Genomic DNA, 20,604 nt, shown 5'->3' with positions numbered 1-20,604 from the left:
GTAATGCGGTAGCACTTGAGAACAGTCATGTAGTAAAAAAAGCATGTTCATTTTTGATTGAAATAGTACCATAAGCCTTCTCGCAAAGGAAAATTCTACAGATTTTTTTTACACAAAGTTCGAGTTTTTGGTCTAAATATTAAACACAGAGGTACCCAAAGGAATTCAATTAAAATATCTTGAATAATAGCATAAAATCTCTTGTGGGTGAAAGAGATTCAAACTTGTGAGCTAGCCCTTTATCCTGCTTTCCAATGAAAAATGAAAATATTTTTTTTTAGCACATTACTGTTCTTAAGTTCTTCTGCATAATCGTCTTTTATTTGTACTAGTTCTTATCTCGATAGTTCTGCTCAGCGCGTTCGCCAAATATTTTAAAACCACGGAATAGTCATGATAGGAACCAACACAAAGAACAGTCGATAATGCAGAAGCACTTGAGAACAGTAAAGTGCTAAAAACAAAAAAAAAACATTTTTCATTGGAATAGCACCACTATTCAAACTGAACACCGCTGAAAATATTAGCTCAAAACTTGCACGATAAACTGTTCTGAGAATTGAAAAAATCTATTTTTGTATATTAGAATTTATGCTTCAAAAGCGGAACTAGCTTTCGTCCTGCTACCTTGGGTTTCTAGGAAGTATATTAAAACTTAAAGAGTTATTTCCAAACCTCCTAAAGCTGAGATACTAGAAAAGTGAATTGCCGGCCCATACAGTTAAGAATCTCAGTATATTTCTCAAGGTCGCACATAAGTCAATGACCTCAATACCACTCCGTTGTCTAATTGAGCAGAATTATTATTTAAAATTGATTGATTCTATAAACAAGGAATAAATAGTAGAAATATGGACAAAGAGATCCTATTACTCTTGAGGAATTCCACCTCAAGGTGGACTTGAAAACATTGTGTGAAGTGTAACTTTTACAGAAATTGAGAAAAGTGTAAGTAGGCCGGTGACCAAGGGAGAGTCTCAAGAGAGCGTCACAAAAAGTTTTTGATATCAGTGGAATGTGTGATTGATAAGCCAAAACTGTTCTGCCGGTGAAGCGTAAACAGAGAGAGAGAGAGCTAGAGGAGAAAAATCGAGGGTTTTCCACGGACTTGTTGCCGGCAAGTGATTATGCATGTCCGGAAAGGGCTCATCATTGACTTGCGAGTGAATGAACTTGAGAGAGTGGAACTTTCTCCAGAAGCGACTTTCCTAACTATGCACCCCCGTGGGGTTCTCTCGGCACACTTAGCCCTGTCTGTCAATGTGTGCGTGGGCTAGAGGATGAGATAAACAAGAAATCTCAGTGGCACGATGAAAAGCATCAGAGAAAATGACCCCCATCGAGGTGACTGTCATCTTCCGGACACAGAATCCCTTCCCATCTTCTATTTCACCCCCTGAAGAATGGTAAATCGTACCTGGACATTGAGCACAGAGTCTCCATCGAAGTTTTTATCCATTTTCTGCACCAACACGAACCTGAATCACACAATATTAGTGGAAAAATTTTATTAGTTCTCCATCTTTTTCCTCGCCAATCCACCAACTCCCCATGCACAGAAAACACACACACTTTTTGCCCCTTTGCACGACGCAGAGGACCACGTTTACTGCTGGGGTGGGTCAATTGGCTATTCAGGAAGGAATTGCAATTGGAATTCAAGTGGGATATACCAGAAAAATGCTGTTTTTTAGCAAAATTTCACACAGTTGCTGCACTTCACTCCACCATTGAATGACATTTCTGGAACTGACGTAAGACCTCAGCATCAGAGACATCGTGCGGAGAACAGTGGAAGTTTTGGTAGAAAATATTTGGAAACCTTGCAAATGTGCAATATACTTTGCTTGTTTTTTTTAACGGCTACTAATATTTCGAAAACAATATTTTCTGAAAGATTTTATTATTTAACGTTTATTTAATTTTCGTTAATAAAAAAATATAACTATAGGGTAAGTGTGCCAAATTTCGGCATAGTTGCATGCAAGCGCCAAAGTCTCGAGTTTGAAATGTAATATCTTTAAGAGAAATTGATTTTTTTATTCCTTCTACTTAAGGAGTATTGCTTAGAACCTTGTAGAGTAGGGGGAAGCTTTGATGTTTCGCATATACGCTACCATCAAACACTTCGTATTTCTTCCGTATTCCTTTATGAATCTCACATATGGCTATATATTTTAATAGCTACTCTTAAATCCCACCTCTCCTGAAAAAATTGGGTGTCTATTTCTTTTTTCCTAGTTTCAGGAAACAAAAATTAAAAACAGGTGCAAAACTGTAATTTTAATGTGTAATATTTTGTACAATTTTGCACAATTTTTATCACTTTTTTTGGAAAACTACTATCACAGGATGTACAGGGGTTATTAGGGTTTAAATTTGTATAAAAACCTCTTGGAATGAAGAAGGCCGTTTTTGTGGGTGGAAAAAAATTCGCAAACTTGACCCATATTCATCGATCGGATATTAAGAATTCCCGGCCGGAACAAATGTTATACAATATTAGATAAATATTATATATTAATTAGGTAGAGTAGGCCTACTATAGTCGGGATAGTAGGCCGATTGTAGGCCTACCCTCCATATAAAAGACTGTGTCGTTTTACTAGTGGAAGAGACTTTTTGCCAGCATTAGTATTGGTGTGACTGCCGTGTACGTGTGAATCACAATTATTAATTTTATCATCTGATGAGGCCATTTTCTTACAGGAAACGTAATTCTTAAGCTTCATTGGCTACTTTTATGCCTCTTTTCGTATAAATCTTTGCAAAATAGTAAAAATATTGCACATTTATTTTCGATGTTATTGTGGCAGTGGAACATATCAGAGACACTGTAGAATGAGTGGAACATATCTCGGACAATTACAGAGTACGAATATCATATATTTTTAAATGAAAAATATAATACAAATCGGACTCAAATTTTTGTCAGACTAGTATCATGGAAATATGTTATAACTCCGAGTTTGTTCCGGCCGGGTTATTATGTATCGCATAGTGAATCTGGCAACACTATAATTTTAATGTTCTAACATAACCTCCCTTGTGTGTTGCGGACGTCAAGATGCAACATAACCTTCAAATTTCCACATACATTTTGGGGTTGCCAAAGTGACATTTTCATGGAATTTGAAAATCAAAGAAAGAAAATGGATTCCTCAGTGTATAAAATTATGCCTTTTACAAATCTTCATAAAAGTAATATTAAAAGATATTATTCCTCACATAAACTATTTAATCAGATAGACTAGAGTTCCGTCTAAACAATGATGTGTAACTTTTAATGTCGGGTGCAAAATTTACGGTGAAAATGGGACGTTTTTGAGTGATGTAAATTATATGCGAAAATAGAAACTTGATTGAACTATCGGACAAATCGCCATTCAATTTTCATTTTCTTCTAGAGAAAAATGTGAGGATTTCCCAGGATTTTGTGAGATAGGATTTTGAACCTAGTAAGTAAGAGGTTTTTTTGGCATAGTTGGTGAATTGATACGGTTCGTGTTGTAGTCAGAAAAAATTACTTAACTTGGACATCATTTTTGTATGCGAAACATCAAAGCCTCCCCCTAGACAGTTTATCGTCTTTATTTTCTCTGAAAATCATTCTTGATACATTTTAAAATGAATAAAAATGTAGACATAGGTTTGGTGCCCTATTTCGGCCACCTTCATTCTCATAGTTCCTTGGCCTTAGGAATTCTTCCAATGCCTTTTTCACATCATTTCGTATGTCGAAGCTACATTTTTTTTATTCTTCTGCATTGTATAATCTCCTCTAGAGTATGTAAAAACTAAAAATTCATGGAAATTCGAGGAATAAAAAAGGTGACCGAAATTGCAAGCTGGCCGGAATTTGGCACACTTACCCTACACAGATTGGTTTTCAAAATTTCACATTTTACCCGTTTTACCCCCATTTTGATAAAAATTAAGAAAAACAACACTTGCATTTTCAAATAATTTATTAAATTAATAAGGATTAAAATTAAATGATTCCAATTTTGATTTATGCCTGAAAGAAACGGAAGTCTTACTGGTGCGCCTTTTATTTCTTTTTGTAATTGACCTATTGGAAAAAGTTAATGTTAGCAAGAAAAAGTTAATTAAGATTACTATTTTTTAAATAGGGTAAGGGCTCATAATTTTGGACACTCTGCTTATAAGCATCGAAGTTCCAAGTTTGAAGTGCGATATTTTCAATACTAATTGACATTTCTTGTTACTCTCTTTTCAGAATGGTTGTTTAGAAACTTAGCAAGCTATTTATCGTCTTATTTTTATTAAAATTAGTTTTAATACGTTTAAAAATGAATTGATATGTAGAGGTGACTTTGGCTCTTATTTTGGACAACTTGTTTATTAATTTGTCCAACTTGGCTGTAAATTTGGACAGCTAATCCGCCTCAATAGGATGCCCATTGTTCTTCATTTGATGAACCAATCTTACCAAGTCCTCTTCCTGTTCATGTAAGGGAAACGTAGAATGTCATAAGAAGCCCGGAAACTTTCCATATCATTCATTAAAGTGAGTTGACTTCGGTACTCCAAGTACGTGCGGATTCGCTCATTCCCTGACCTTTCCGGGAGCCTTTCAGGGCATTTCTCGCTACATCTCTTTCGTAGAGATGATGCTCATTTGTTTCTCCAGACATTTGTCCAACCTAGTCATCACAAAAGCTAAAATTTCACGAAATTTCGTGAGAAAAACACCTGTCCAAAATAAGAGCCATCACCTCACTGGTAAATGTCTTAAAACATTTCCCATTTTTCACACGAAAAATTTAATTCACAAGGCAAATCTCACTTCAGATCAAATGTACAAATCACCACTAGCGTGAATCAACACAATATTCAATGAGTATTCAATAATATCACTCAAGAAAAGCGAGGAAACATTGTTAGTCCTTCACCACAGCTAAATACGACTGAAGTAAACACGAAGTTCTGTCATATTTCTCGTAAGCAATTGCTCACACTGAATTTTCAACAATGCAATTTCAACTCAAATCATATTCAAAATTTAATGTATTTAGTGTCAAAATCTTCCAAAAAGAACAAATATTTCGATAAAATTCATTATTCATCAAATATTGGAATAAAAATCCATCATTTTAATCAATTTATTTTTAGTATCCAATTTTATCCACAAAGTGTCCAAAATAAGAAACTGGACAAAATTATGAGCCTTTCCCCTATATTGTTCTCAATCAAATCAAATTATTCAATAAAGTTTTGCGGTGGTCATAATTGACGTTCTTGGCGATACAAAAACAATTGTTCGATACGTAAAAAGATGGATGATTAAAAATCAATAGGAAACGCGCTACCTTCGAACGACTGAAGCTTCGGACAACTCAATTTTTTCTATATGTTCTTAATGGATTTGACCCATATGACCCCTTTCAGAAAATTTGAGGCATAAGTAGGACGAGTAGGACTATGAGTCAAATTAATTTAAAAAAAAAAATATTGAAAAAAGGAGATGTTCGAAGCTCGAGTCGTCTGAAGGTAGAGTACTTTCCTCTTTGGTTACTTGCACTATTTTGTTCAACAAATTACAAAAAAATAATTTGAATGATCCAAATCTTAAATTTTTCACAATAATGAGATAATCTCTAAAAATAGGACTTCATTCAGCTTAAAAATAAAAAATTATGCAAAAAAAAATATTTTTATTATAAAATCGAAATACTGGGCGAAATAAAATGCTTGGAGAAAATCCTCCCAGCGGACATAGAGCTTAAGAAAAAAGCAATGTTGTTTTTATCGCTGAAAGCTGAATCGATCAGCAAAAACATGCTGGCTGGTTAGCAGTTCTCGAACAAAAAGTACATACCAAATATATGGAAATTATAGCACTGCCAGGCAAGTTGTATAATAAGTTAGCAAAATTCAGCTGAAAATTCATATGTTTTCAGCTAAATTGAAATCTATTAGCATTTTGTGCTTGCTGGGGCAGGGACGAAAACAGTCGATATCAAGCGTTTTACTTACTTCAAAATTAGTCTTTAGATCTTTACAGTTATAAACGAGCACTGAAATAGTAAACTTTTAAAGTTACTCTCCCGAAGTATAACCTTGAGTGTAAAAAGAGCATTTTCTTATAAACTTCAGACAATTAAAGATTGGAGACGGGGTCCTGGTCAAAATTCTAGCAAATTTACTAGTTTCATTTGCTAGAGCAAGAATTTTTTTTTGGGAAATTATTATTATTTTTTATAATTTGGCGATGGAAAAATATAGTCTTTTGGAAGTGCACTTAACTATTGATGTTTATTGTTGGACAGTCGGATGTCTGGAGAGCGAGTATTTTTTGATACAATGGATACAATAGATTTATACCGAACGCAGATGAACAAGTGTCGTCTCTCTTGCATTTTATCAATTAATTAATATTGTTTGATATCGCCGATATATCAGTTTAGGCTCGGAAATTTTCTATGTTTTGGAAATTATTATGCCCGACGCACAATAACTTTTGTTTTGTAAACATGTTTTTGGCATTTCAGTGAGAGTAAGCGAGATCTAAATCTAGTCATCTCGCTCATTCTAATAGGAAATTTTAAAAACATGTTTACAAAAAAAAGTTATTGTGCGCTGGTCATTAGTTTACAGAGGCAAACTTTCTGTTTTGGAAAATTATTACAGTAGACTCTCGTTAATTCGGCTCTTTTAAGATCGGGATACTTTTTAATTCGGACAGCAGTTAAATTTGAAAACAGTTTGTTGACATTTTTCAAGTTCGATCTTAGTAATTAAATGAAGGAAATATGCTTAAATTTGCATTGGTATTGCCTTAGTTATGATGTGATTTTGCATTATTAAGGGATTTTTATGACATTTACTATAAATATGAGTAAGAAAATTTAATGAGTGTGAAGATGAATAAAAAATCGTTGCATTTCAAAAATTTGTCGCCCGAATTTCTCTCTAATTCGGATGACATTTCGGTCCCAAATGCCCGAATTTGAGAGAGTCTACTGTATTATTATTTATTTATTTATTGCACCTGAGCATTATCATACATCCAAGATTGTTTTACAACATTGATAATTTTGATGTGGGTAAGTTGTAGTTAATTTTTTAGCATCCACCGCCGTCTTAGCGTTGGTGACCAACCTCCAGAGCATTATTATTTTCGGTTTTAGGGACAGAAGGAAATTTTTGTTGTTTTGGGAAATTTTTTATTTTCGCGTTTAAGGATAAAGGGAAATTATTGGCTATTTGGGACCGCTGGATCTTGGGCGGTGAGATCTCTGAATCGACTCTCACAGTTGTGAGTTCGAGTCCCACCCGGTGTAAAGCAGCAGAATGTTCACATTTTCAATAAAACGTAATAATATGCACTGCCTCCACCCAAAAACATATCAGAAGCACGGAAGAAGCATTCATCACGGTGGTGTTCTTGGGCGGTGTACGATCAGCAGATTCTTCCAATACGAGCACATTGTAATGATCACATTGTAATACAAAATAAAGTGTTTCGACACGATTAATAATAATACTCCAAGGATGAATAAGTGCCTCTACAGCAGGCCTGAGCTAAAAGAAGAGCCGAAGTGAATTTGGTGTGGTGCTCCTGTTGGAATTCTTCGAAATGCCGCGAAAATTCACGTAGAGAAAATGAGGAGGTTTTTTAATGTGAAAATTGTTTAATTCCTTAGGCTTAGAGTTAAGTCATTTTCACAAGAAAATCCTTTTAATAATTTAGTTGAATACCGTTATTTGAATTAATTGTAAATTATTGTCGATATTACAACACAAAAATTAAGATGAAATTTTGAGCTGGAACACTCATATTCTTTTGAGCTGTCCCAAAATTCAGGATAAGTTTGAGAAAAATCTTTTTGTACAACACTATTTTGGTTAATAAGAAATGCAAAAGTACATATTACAAGAAGGGACACGACCTGCTAATAAACATAAAATAGAGAAGAAAATATTTTCAAAGAAAAGATTTTTCGCAACCGCAGCGCCGCCAGACGTTTGTCAAGTGAGTTATTTGTGTCTTTATCTCTCTCTCACAGTTGAATTGCGCGCGATTTAAGAACTCTCCATTTGAAGTGATATTTTCATTTAATTTCTTTGTATTTCTGCAAGATTCAAGTAAAAGGGTGTGTAGTGAACAGCTATCCGTCTTCCGACAAAGATATTAAGAAGACAATTTCTTTCTATATGAGTTTTTTATGTCTGTTATGTCTTTTTGGCGCAAAAATATTTATCATGGCACCGTGAATGAGCGGGATTAGTGTTACCAGTATGGCTATCTGTAATTTCCATTAAAATTATCAACACAAAATTTCCAATATTAAGCTGTCTCCACATTAGACAAATTATTGAAATAATAGCATTTCAAAGTGCCATTGAAAAGAAACTTCAATATTGAAGCGAATATTGAAACCAATATTTCAATAATTGACTACACACTGAACAAATTGACTTCAATATTAAAACTTCAATATTAAAAATATCAGTCTAGTCAGGGATTCACAGATCCTCTGGGATTTTCTTCCGTTTTTGTCAAGAACACCCAAAAATAACCAAGTTGGTCAGAAGATTTCTCCAGCTTCCTGCAGAAATCCCAGATCTTCTGGGATTTTCTTGTATATTATGTCAAAAACACTTCAGATTGAAAACAAAAGCCAAATAGAATTAAAAACTTGAATTCTCACAGACTTTCAGGATCATGCTTCGTATCATACCGTTGGAGAGTTTACCATAGCGAGCAAAAGGACTGGATGGCCACAACCACAAGCCTTCGATTCCTCTGTAGGATTCCAATTCGTATCATAAAATTATACTTATATGAAGTGCTTTGGGCATAATGAACAAGAAAATCCCAGAAGAACAGGGATTTCCTGGAGGAACCTCCAGGAATCCTCTGACAACAGAAAGTATCTGACTGGTTTTTGACATGATTTTCAAAAAAATCGCAGAAGATCTGGGATTTCCTGGAGGAAGCTCCAGGAATCCTCTGACCACAGAAAGTATCTGAAGTGTTTTGGGCATAATATACAAGAGAATCCCAAAAGTTCTGAGATTTTCTGGAGGAAGCAGGTGATTAGTGCTGACCAAGTTGGGTTCATGAAGAGATTGAATAAAATATATAACCAAATTCCAAGAATCTGGGATTTTCTGGAGGAAGCAGGAGAGATGTGTCTTGACTTGGATATTGATCTTGGATGTGTTTTCATTCATGAACAAGGAAAATCCGGCAGTTCTGTGATGTTCTGAAGGAAGAAGATTCCTGACCATTAAAAAATATTGAAGGAAATATCAAATCAATTTGATATTTAGAATTTCTTTGAAATTTTATTTCAATGTGACTGAAATTTTTTATTGACATAATTTGGCCTAGTTTGTAGCCATTCAAAATAATGAAATAAAATATTGAACAAAATGTTCCATATTGAAAGAAATATTTCAATATTTGCCTACACACTGGACATTTTTCTTCAATATTGAAACATTTATGTCAATAAATCTTTGCAATGTGGAGGCAATCCTTGTCAATATTTGACATTGAAAAGAAATATTTCAATAAATTATGTCTAATGTATAGCCAGCTTTACACGACTTTTAACGACTACAGGTCTACTCTACAGTGATTCACTGTAGCTCATACCTATAGTCACCCATTTCTCAAATTATTTCCTCGATTATCCGCTCTTTGTAATTTTTACAAACCTTTGTTGAACAACATTTTTGCCAAATAACAATTCCTCGACACACGAAGTTTCTTCTATTTTAACACATATTTTCACTATTTTTTAAACACTTGACATTTTTGCGGATTTTGTTGTATAGTCAAATCTACTAATCACATTATTTGAATTGACAAATCTTTATTGTCTTTCATTTGTGATTAATAAATTCAAGTGCTGATTTTTCGCACGAAAAAAAAACTTGCCATACGAGTTTTGCCAAACATTTTTCAAAAATAAAATCTTCAATTTTTTGTGACAACAATCCTTGGAAAACACTTTGTAAAAATGACAAAGATGACTCCGATGAAGAAATTTAAAAGAAAATTTGAGATGTTGGCTATACGTTTATTACAATGCATAAAATATGTATAGAATATGCAGAAAAGGTTTGTTAATTCTACAAACACTTCACGTGTGATCCCATGAATGTTCTTCAGATGCAAGTAAAAAAAAATAATCATAAATTGGGGGCTCTTTGGAACCATTGAAGTTTCCAAGAAAGCTATAACAAAGAAAATCTCCTCATCAAGTTTGCATTTCTTTAGGACTTGACCACTCACCTTTCTTCCTGTAGACTCTTTTTGTTTTTAAAAACTATAAATGTCACTCACTGTTGAAAACTTGTTGTTTCTACAAATTTTTAACAAAACACGAAATCCGAAAAAAAACGGAGTTTCCTGGAAATTTAAAAAAAAAAGTTTTCGCGCAGTTTGTTTAGAATCTACGAAAGTCTGGCTGTGGATTGATGAGATATCCCGAAGGCTGTGTCACCTGGCGTGCCTGATTGGAGATCCTGGGCAGATCTTGGAGGCGTGAAGTGAGTGTGTTGATGTGATAGGGCGTCACGTAATCCGGACGCTCAATGAGGCGCATGAAATAAATAAGGATATCCCTCTGTTGCTGTCCAAAGCGCCTCAAGAGATTAATGGAGGATTCATCGTAGTCCGGAAGGACATCAGCGACACTCGGAGTCGGCGGAACTGGTTCCGTTTGGGCAGCCGAATCCCAGTAAGTGAGTAGTTCCCTCTTGAGACACGTTGGACATTCAGCTGGATCCGTCTGACAAGCCGTAGTTGAGTAATTCTCCGGCACGAGGGCCATGTCTGAGGCAGCTTGGGAGGTATTGTTGGACATCTTCTCGGTTACATCCTGAATCTTGAGCTTATTGATAATTTTGGCTGCACTCATGCCCAGTTTTTGAGCCACTTCGCGCGTCTTGCTGCTGGACAACGTGATAAAGTGCGTGTCAATCTCACACTTACCCGACCAAGGGAACTTCACATGATGGAATTTGCCCACTGGACTCCCATCAGCTGTTTCCTTGGGCATCGTCATGGGGACATAGATGAAAGCATTGGAAGTCTTGGAATCACCCCGGAGACTATCAATTGCCTTCTTGCAGCGCACCAGGATGCTATCCTTGGACGACAGTTCAGCTATCTTCTCCTTCACCTCCTCATAGTTATCCTCCAGCATCTGTGCCAGGCCCAGCTGAAATTTCTCCTGTTGGGGCGTTTTTGCTCGTTCCGGTGGTTCAGGATTGGCTCCCGGAATTGCATTTGTCTGGACACTTGGTGCTGCTGTCTGCTGTGTCAAATTGATACTGAGTGTGCTGTTGAAGTTGTTGGGCTGCGGAGGGCCAGCTGGCCATGGTCCTGGAGCACCAGGATGACCAGGATACTCCACCGGAGGTGCCTGGTACTGTGGCAAATTTGGATACTGCACCAGCGGCATCTGTTGATAGGGCATCACCATTGGCCCCGGCGCCCTTACCGGATACCCCCCATACCCCATTTCCTGATAGTTGGGATAGTTCTGGGCCTGAAAAGCGTACGGATTTGGCTGCAATCCCGTCAAACTGTGCCCCTTTTCGGCCAGCTTCTGTGCCAACTCCTCCAAGAAGGGTGTCTTATTCTTAGGTGGACTACGTCTGCGTGACCTTGGACTTCTACTGCGACTGCGACTCCTGGACCTCCTACTGCCACCTGGCCGCCTAAATTCATCCCGACGCGGTATAGAGTTCCTTTCATGCCGTCTTGGTGGTGGTGAGTGCCGCCTTCGTTTTTCTGGCGAATCCCAGGGTGCCCGGCCCACTGGAGACTTTGACCTCGTGTTGCGACGATCCCTACCTGGTGGAGATCTCTGCCGATGACGCTTCCTTTCCCGCCCCTCATCGCCATCCTCCGCCGGCTTCTTAGCCGGCCTAGATTTCTTCTCCTTGTTCTCCTCACCCTCATCCCATGTGTCGATGACATCTAGCCCTGAAAGTGGTAGCATATAGCCAATATTTGGCTTCAAAAAAGGCCGCACAAAAATCCCCCAGCTAACTCTAACCTGCCATAAACTCAGTGTTGCTAAAATCATCGAAAAAATCCTCCGGGATTTCATCGTCTGCATCTTTATTATTCTCCTTGTTGTCTGCCATCTCTAATCTGCTGTTCCTGAACCTCTTCTTCCCGTTCTCTGTAGAGAAAACACTGAAAAAATGCCCAAAAACACGCACTTTGTGACTTTTTTTACACCACCACTGCCATTTGTGGAATGGAAAATCACCCTCCTGTGGAAACTGGAATAAAAAGATTTTTTTCTTCCGGAAATTCAACGGAAAGTCAAAGTGAGGTTATGTGGTGTTGCGTTTTGTTTGTGGAAGTGTTTTGAAAAATAAAATAAAATGCCCGATCCTAAATCTTCTAAGGTATCTACGGGTCTCCCAAAGGCGGCAAATCTTGAATGTAAGGATCTCTATGAGTACCTGCAGACCAGATCTTCAGATGTCCTGGAAAAACTCTATAACTACCCAACAATTTGTCTGGCTGTATACAGGTGAGTCCACAGGGGCCCCTTTTCAAATAGCAATCTCTGTAGCTTATAGGGCTTTATTGCGTTCCCCAGGGAGCTGCCAGAAATTTCCCGGCAGTTTGTCATTCGTATTCTGTTTGTTGAACAACCAGTGCCTCAGGCAGTGGTGTCTTCATGGGGCTCTCAGATTCATGCCAAAGAGCATGCTTCTGCCATCTCAATCCTATCGGATTTGGGTGTATGGCGTGCTGCTGCAATCCCAGGTGGATTGCCGGCCTGGGAACTGTGCCCTACCTACAAGAAAAACCTAAAAATTGCCCTTCTGGGCGGCGGAAAACCCTGGTCAATGTCCAATGCTTTGGAATCTGATTCCAAAGCCAGAGATGTTACTTTTCTAGATAATTATGCTATGTCTCGATGGCGATGTGTCCTGCACTATATGGTAGGAGCTTGCAATACAAAAGCCCCCGATGGAGAAGCAATTTCTCCAGACGCTGTGAGAATTCTCTTGCATGCGAATCTCATGAAGAGGGAGGATGATGGGAGCTGTGTGATAACAAAGCAGGGATTTCAATTTCTCCTGCTGGACACTCAGGCTCAGGTGTGGCATTTTATGCTGCAATATCTGGACACATGCCATCAACGTGGACTAGATCTGGGCGAGTGTCTCTCGATGCTCTTCCAATTGAGCTTCTCAACTCTCGGACGAGATTACAGTTCTGAGGGTTTAAGTCCGGGAATGCTAACCTTTCTTCAGCATCTGAGGGAATTCGGATTGGTCTATCAACGGAAACGCAAAGCTGGACGTTTCTACCCAACCAGATTGGCCCTCAACATTACCAACAAAGATGCTGTTCCTATTGTTGCTAATGAGGAAGATGCCCAAACTACTCCTGGAAAGCGTCATATCGTCATTGAAACTAACTACAGAGTCTACGCATATACGGATTCAAATCTTTTGGTGGCTCTTTTGGGTCTCTTCACTGAGCTCCTCTATCGCTTTCCTAATCTCACTGTTGGTGTCCTCACGCGGGATTCTGTGCGTTCGGCCCTCCGTGGAGGCATCACAGCTGAGCAGATTATCAGTTATTTGGAACAACATGCTCATCCGGCCCTCATCAATGTCGCCCAAAATTCTAATGCTGGCTATCGTCACAAATCCTGCCTGCCGCCCACAATTGTGGATCAAATCAAGCTCTGGGAGAATGAGAGAAACAGATTCACATACACAGAAGGTGTAGTGTACAACCAGTTCCTCTCCCAGGCTGATTTCATCACCCTTCGGGACTATGCTCAGTCAATCAGTGTCCTCGTGTGGCAAAATGAGAGGACGCGGACGATGGTAGTGACCAAAGCCGGGCATGACGATGTCAAGAGGTTCTGGAAGAGATACTCCAAAGGCACCACATAGGTATTTTTTGTAAAATTCTGTGAATTTTCTAATAAAGACTTAAGAAAATTTATGTATTTTGTATTATGGTGCTATTCCAATCAAAAATGAACATATTTTTTTTAGCACATTATTGTTCTCAAGTGCTTCTGCATTATCGACTTTTCTTTGTATTGATTCCTGTCACGACTGTGGCGTTTTATAACAGTGAGGACTGAGGAAACAGTCGAAATGGGCATCAACCAGGGGGGAGATATTAGACGAAAAATCGTGTACACCACTTCCAGCTCTTCCTAAATTTGTATGGGAAACGTCAAAGACTTCCACACTTCCGGAAGTGCCATAGGTGATTTCCAGCACTTCTTGCACTTCTAGGCACTTCTTGCACTTCTAGGCACTTCCAAGCACTTCCGGCGTTTGAATTTAAAAGTAACGACTAAAATCTAATTTGAATTTTCTTCAACGAACGGTTAAATTATTATTTTTCGCTTTTTTGGATATCGTAATTGCATTTTAATTAAACTGAAAATAAAGCTCTATTTTAATAATTTCTTTTAGAAGGCTGATTTTTTAAATGAATCTAGAAAAGTTATACATGAGGAATTGATCTGCAAGCGTCAGTGTTATAATAAATTTATTCATTTTTCACGTAGAACATTTATTTAAAATAAAAAAATAGTATTCAAAAAAAAAATATGAATCAAGAAATTCTCATTGAAACAAACAGTGTGTATCATCACTTAACAATTTTTTTTAATTAAACAAAACTGAGACGCCTATTTTCTAAATCTCCTTATACTTTATTCAAAGCTTTTTCTTCACCATTTGTAAAATTTTAAATTATATTTATTACTAGTTTGTTAGTTCTGACATTCCAATGCGACTCAATTGGTGAAAGAAATAAATCTAATAATTGCATTACAATATTCGTTTCTTTAATATACTATTAGTGTTTCAAAAATTTTTATTAAAATTCACAAACTAATAGTGATGTTCGTATATTTTTTTATTTTTACTAGGTACGTGTTCATAATTTAAACGCAGTAGAACAATTACCGTCACTATACGTACAATGTCATTCGCATTCATGGAAATCCTTATTGCTAGTTTAAATGTCCAAATAACTTACTTGTTTTTTTAGATATCTAATTCTTAATATTGAAAAAAATGATTGAAAGAATTATCTTTAATACGCTGTTTTTCAGTAATTAATTATCAATGAATATAAATATCCAGAATTATTACTAAACAATAAAAAAGACTAGTCTGTGTATAATTTTTAACATATATACTCATGACATTGAACATATTTAATTTAGGTTGATTCAAGTTTTGCTGTTGTTATACTTTTAACTCTTTTAACAAAACGTTTTTAAAAGTATTGTTGGGGTTTTAGTGTAAAATAAGAAGAAGTGACCGTTAATAAGAGAAGCAGATTCAAAATATCGATCAAAAGAGAGATGGAGGATGATATCGATATTAGTGGGATTTTCTCCTTCTATCATCTCTTCACTCTTGGACTTTCTCCCATGTTACTGTTAGTTTTTTCTTCATGTTCTCTGTGCAAATTTGGTGATTGGTGTGAAAAATTAAAATTTGAGGAAAAATTTATAATTAATTAAGTGGAAATAAAATTTGTAAATTGTTAAAAAGTTGTTTTGTGGAGTGGAAAGATCAGCTGATCGGGGGACAGTGAAAATCCAGGAGGAAAGGCTTGAGTTTCGAGTGATTTCAAGGAAAGGGGGCCAAGATCCACCACGAGGTGACCCACCACAAAGGGAAGAGATTGCTTCTTGGCGGAAAAGGGAAAATTTTTAATCCTTCTCGCCAAATACATTCCTTAACCAATCTCTCTTCCCTCCTAAAGGTATTGTACGCCTTCCCGGCCCTATAGATAGTGAGAATCTCTGTGCTAATGCTCTGCCACTGTTTTATTTGAAGGTAACTGCACCAGGGAAATATATTCTTATTGGGAGTTTGCTGATTCTAATAGAGCTTTCACATATTTTTCCCAAAGGTTTGCAACAAGTATATTTAACGTTAATTCGAACAAGATAGAGTATAATGAAAAAATGAATTAGGGGATACCTACCAATTAATGGTCAAAAGTTTTATACTGAAAAACTCACGGTTCTGGACTACATATTTAGTTCTAAAAAATATCCAAAATTCTACCAAGAGTATGTACATTTTCTTTAAATTTTAATCTCTCTGTTTACATTATTGTCTAGAAAAATTTAAAAGAATTTAAAATATTCTATTTAAAAGAATGTGAAAATGACATTTTGTATATGAATCATAATATAATGTATACAAAAAATACATAAAAGTTTATATTAATATATATATATATATATATATATATATATATATATATATATATTGTCGAATTAAAACTCAAAACCAAAAGAACCATGTATAATTATTGCAGATTTCTGATTTACACTACTTTAGTCGTTGTGTCAAAAATAGAATTTCAGAACTTGAGTCGCAAATATTATAAAAAATAATCATTTCTATATTTTTTTAATTTTCTGTATCTGCATGTTTTTCATTTTTTTTTAATTTTTCGTTTTTTTCTGAAAGTAGTAGGCTAAATTAATATCCTGTAATTTAGTTTTAGTCATTCCCGATAGTTTTCAGTATAGCTAAACCATTTCAAAGAATCGACTACTATTATACTTATTACACTCGAATATTTTCTAACTGAAAATCATAATTCGAAATTTAAATTTTTGGAAGGAATTCCATTAAGTTTCGTCCATTGCAATAGATGGCATTAGTTGACGATATTTGAACATTTTTACGAGAATTTTGATGAGGAATTGACGATAATTGCGATCAAAAATGACATAAATTTAGTTTTCCAGGACATGTTTTAATTGCGCTATATATTTACCAGTACTTTTCCTACTGTATCTAAATGAAAAAAGCAAAAATCATTTTATTTTTGAGACTTCCACTTCCGCAGTACTTCCATCTCAGTGTACACCACTTCCAAGCTAATATCTCCCCCTTGGCATCAACAGAAAGAAAAAAAGTCGATAATGCAGTTTATTTTCGAAAATTAAAAAAGGGATATACATTTTTTAGTACATGACTGTTCTCATGTCTTTCTGTTCCTGGTATAAGTATATGTTTTCCCATAATCGTCAGATTCCAAAACCGCCAAACAGTCGTGACAGGAGGAGCCAAACATAGAGAAATTATGAACTAAAAAATGTTTATGCCCTTTTCATTTTCAAAAAAAGAATACTTTTTAGCGCTTTACTGTTCTCAAGTGCTTCTGTATTATCGACTTTTCTGTTTTGTTGGTTTCTGTCTTGACTGTAACTTTAGAACACAACGAGAACTGGGGGGAACACAGTCAAGACAGGAACCAACACAAAAATGTCGTTAATGCAGATATTGAACACAGTATCACGTGTGTTTTTTCCAATTCTCGTCATGTTGCAAAACCGCCAAACAGTTCTGATAGAAAACCAATACAGAGAAAAGTCGATTATACAGAAGCACATAAGAGCAGTCATGTACTAAAAAAATGTTTATCCGATTTATCCTCTGTGCACTTACAAAACTGAGCGTTTTTGTTCTACTGTTCTTAAATGCTTCTACATTATCGACTTTTGTTTGTACTAGTTTCTGCTTCGACTGTTTTAGTTGATTTAGATCACGGCGAGAACTGTGAGAAAAAGGGAGAAAACAATCAAACAAATTCTCTCACCGTTGATTCTGGAGCAATCAATTAAAATTAAAAAAAAAAACTATTAATTTATAAATATCTATTTATTACATTTTGATTAAATACTTTTTACATTAAACGAACAAGGGGTGAAGGGGTATATTTTAGCATCACAATAATTTAAAAGAACTTTTGCGCCAATTTCTCTCTACATAGCGTCAAAGTGAAATCTATGTGCTTCCTGTAGCCGCTCCAACTTATCTTCCCGCTTCTCTTTAATGTAAAGCCCCAGAATAATGAGCATAATGACTAGACAAGTCCCTCCCAAAGCCACCATGCTCATCAGGATCAATTTACTTGGAGTTACAAAGAGTTGAGCCTTCCAGCGCCATGGTTCCTTGATTGGCCACGGCACGACGATCATCTGGGAATTTGGGATGAGCTGAGTCCAGGTCTTGGACTGATTGGACAGCCCCACGGTGATGGAATCCACGAAATTAGGTGTTCTGCCCAGACCAAAAATTGTATAGGGCAAATGGAGGGCAAAGTAAGCCGACTGAGGAATTTGGGCCGATGTCCCGTACTGTGGATATCCATCCTGGGTAATGGTGTAGTAAGCAATTCTGGGTCCAGGTAGATTTGTGCCTGAAAATCATGTTATTTCTCAATACAATCCTAAAATCTAAAACTGAAGCTTTTAGAACTTTGTACTAAATTAAAAAAAAGATATATATGCAATCTACTTTTAAAAATGCATTTATAAAAATTAATTTAAAAGAATAAGCACAGTCAGAGTAAATTTCATTCTAACTTCTAAAAGATGTTTCATAACTGCTTATTTTTTTTCTTATAATAAAAAATTGTCCGAAATTGAAGTAATATTAAAATTCGTTTGTTTTTTTTTTGATTCATCAGACATTTCTTTTTGTGTTAAAATTTAGTACCAATTGGATTTTAGAACACGAAAAAATTAAAGTGCAAAAGACAGAAAAACTGTATTCCTGAATATCGGTATTTTTTTTTATTTCATCAACAATAATTTAAAATTTAAAATAAAGGATAGAAAAAAATTAAAAATAAAAAAAATTAAAAATTAAAAAATTAAGAAATTTAATTCTATTTTATCTGTATACTAAAAAAAATTGAACAACGATTATTTTAAATTTGTTATCAAAATCTAAAAAAAAAATTAAAAAAAATTAGGATTTTGGGTAGTTATTTGACAAAATTGAGTACTAAAAAAATTAAATTAGTTTTTACCTAAGCTACAAAATCAAAAAGAATTTCACTTTCCTGAAACTGAAATATTTAAATAAAATTTTAGGATAGTGTACTAAAAATTATTTCAATTTTTAGTACCTACACAAAAAAAAATGTACTAAAATGTACTAAAAATTATTTCAATTTTTAGTACATTAAAATGTTCATGAAAGAGAAGAATACGAAACAGATTCCATTTTGCTCACAGCTTCTAAATTCACTTTTAGCTATTTTGTTTTAGAAGAGAAGTCTGTACTAAAAGGGCAATATCTTGAAATTATATAAACTCACCGTAAGTCTTCTTTGTCCTGCCGAGTGGTGTTTTTGTCGTGGGCACTTCTTTATTCACTAATCCCGTGAGAACGATTACCTTGACAAAGTTGGCATCGTAATCCAAGGAGTTCCGGAACGCTTTGGTCCTGTATTTCCCATTTGCTTTTTCTACCAGAACAACATCGAGAATTCCATCTTGATAGAAGTCATAGAATGCTCCAGCGATGGTTCCATTTGCAAAGGGGGCCAAGGCCTTCCAGCGCACCTCAAAAGTCCTCGATATGGGATTATTTTTGCGCTCTACAGGAACATTTTCCAGTAGAAAAGTCTGGATGGCTCCTCCGGGATGTTGCTGGAGGGTTGCCAGGAGATCTGGGTAGCCGTCCATGTTGAAGTCACCACCGCGGAGCGTGATGGCATTTGTGAAGAGGTCATCATCTGGAATGACAAATCCCCATTGTTTGTTGTCGGGATCTTTGAAGTTGACCTCAAGATCGTGAAATTTGTGACCATTGTGCACGAGAATGGTGGAATTGGCACACTTCCGGTCGAAGCAGATGGGAAGGACGAGATTGATGTTTCCTTTAAGTTCAGCATCTAGAAAGATCGCTTGTCCCACGTGTTCATTGAGTCCTGTGGGAAGTTCAATGGTGTGACTGAAGATGAAGCCATCATGGCGTTCTGTGCCATTCCAAACCTCAAATTCCCGGTCAGTGGTGATGAACAGGTCAGCTGTGAAGTCATGATTGAGGTCAATAAAGGCGTGGGAATGAGGAAGTCTCAGTTCAGCCTTGTGATCCTTTGGCATCTGGCGAACTTCTGGTTTCGAGCGGTCCTTGTGGAAGAGCCAGAAAGTCCTCTTGTGTGTTTCTGTTTCTAGCCCAAACAAATCCATCACCATGTCATTGTTGTAATCCAGCACCATTGGCTCCCCATGAACATCCAGAATCTTCTCCTCCTCTCCCGTACAGTTCATATACGAAGATCCTCCCCAATTGATAAAAATTCCAAGTTTGTCCTTCTCATTGCTCCTCACAGTTATGAGAACGTCCATGAAGGCATCTCCATCGAAGTCTCCCGGAACAACACTAGAAATCCTCAAATTCTTGAATGTACACTTTGGCCCCTCCTTCAGCAGAGGTTCTGTGTCAGATCCTAAGAAGATTTGCACTGTTTTGAAATCATCTCGCAGCATAAACATGTCTGTCAATTCGTCAGAATTGAAGTCCCCAAAGGCAGCAGGAACCCCATCAGTCGCTGATCCAAAAACTGTCTGTGTAAAGTCCAAACAGGTCCCCAAATTCACTAATACCCCAAGAATTAGGAGCTTCAGGCACTCCCCCATCGTCTACAAGGGTACTTAATCACGGAATATTCACTATAAATTGCGAAATTTCACTTTTTTCAACCCAATGTTGACAAAAATTCTTTGTGTATGCAATTTTTTTTTGACACTTTCCAGTTTCCACGGTTTCCACACACCAAAA

At 36.3% G+C, this 20,604-nt stretch overlaps 4 protein-coding genes across 7 annotated transcripts in view; 1 reads left to right on the top strand and 3 right to left on the bottom strand.

The window, feature by feature from the left end:
• The window catches only part of LOC129803748 (patronin), a 41,429-nt gene extending 39,680 nt beyond the window's left edge, over positions 1-1,749 (bottom strand). For all 4 annotated transcript variants that reach the window (XM_055850519.1, XM_055850521.1, XM_055850522.1 and 1 more), the window contains exons 1-2: positions 1,674-1,749; positions 1,418-1,478 (exon numbers count right to left, since the gene is read on the bottom strand). In XM_055850519.1, coding sequence (XP_055706494.1) covers positions 1,418-1,459 — 42 coding nt within the window. In that variant the 5' untranslated portion in view covers positions 1,460-1,478; positions 1,674-1,749. The remainder of the gene's footprint in view (positions 1-1,417; positions 1,479-1,673) is intronic.
• An 8,288-nt stretch (positions 1,750-10,037) lies between these two features.
• LOC129803772 (uncharacterized) lies at positions 10,038-12,268 on the bottom strand. Its single transcript, XM_055850555.1, has 2 exons — positions 12,048-12,268; positions 10,038-11,974 (listed from the first exon to the last, which is right to left on the bottom strand). The coding sequence occupies exons 1-2, from the start codon at positions 12,136-12,138 to the stop codon at positions 10,428-10,430; spliced, it is 1,638 nt and encodes a 545-aa protein (XP_055706530.1). The 5' UTR covers positions 12,139-12,268; the 3' UTR covers positions 10,038-10,427.
• Positions 12,269-12,313: 45 nt separating this feature from the next.
• LOC129803778 (general transcription factor IIH subunit 4) lies at positions 12,314-13,971 on the top strand. The gene is made up of 2 exons (XM_055850560.1): positions 12,314-12,536; positions 12,606-13,971. The coding sequence occupies exons 1-2, from the start codon at positions 12,385-12,387 to the stop codon at positions 13,921-13,923; spliced, it is 1,470 nt and encodes a 489-aa protein (XP_055706535.1). The 5' UTR covers positions 12,314-12,384; the 3' UTR covers positions 13,924-13,971.
• A 3,698-nt stretch (positions 13,972-17,669) lies between these two features.
• On the bottom strand, positions 17,670-20,602 carry LOC129803770 (T-cell immunomodulatory protein). The gene is made up of 2 exons (XM_055850553.1): positions 19,136-20,602; positions 17,670-18,229 (listed from the first exon to the last, which is right to left on the bottom strand). The coding sequence occupies exons 1-2, from the start codon at positions 20,460-20,462 to the stop codon at positions 17,793-17,795; spliced, it is 1,764 nt and encodes a 587-aa protein (XP_055706528.1). The 5' UTR covers positions 20,463-20,602; the 3' UTR covers positions 17,670-17,792.
• Between the last annotated feature and the right edge of the window lie 2 nt (positions 20,603-20,604).

This window comes from Phlebotomus papatasi, chromosome 2 (genome assembly GCF_024763615.1).
Source record: "Phlebotomus papatasi isolate M1 chromosome 2, Ppap_2.1, whole genome shotgun sequence".
Classification (NCBI taxonomy): domain Eukaryota; kingdom Metazoa; phylum Arthropoda; class Insecta; order Diptera; family Psychodidae; genus Phlebotomus; species Phlebotomus papatasi.
Note: the sequence above shows the minus strand (reverse complement) of the source record. Positions and strands in the feature narration are given on the sequence as shown.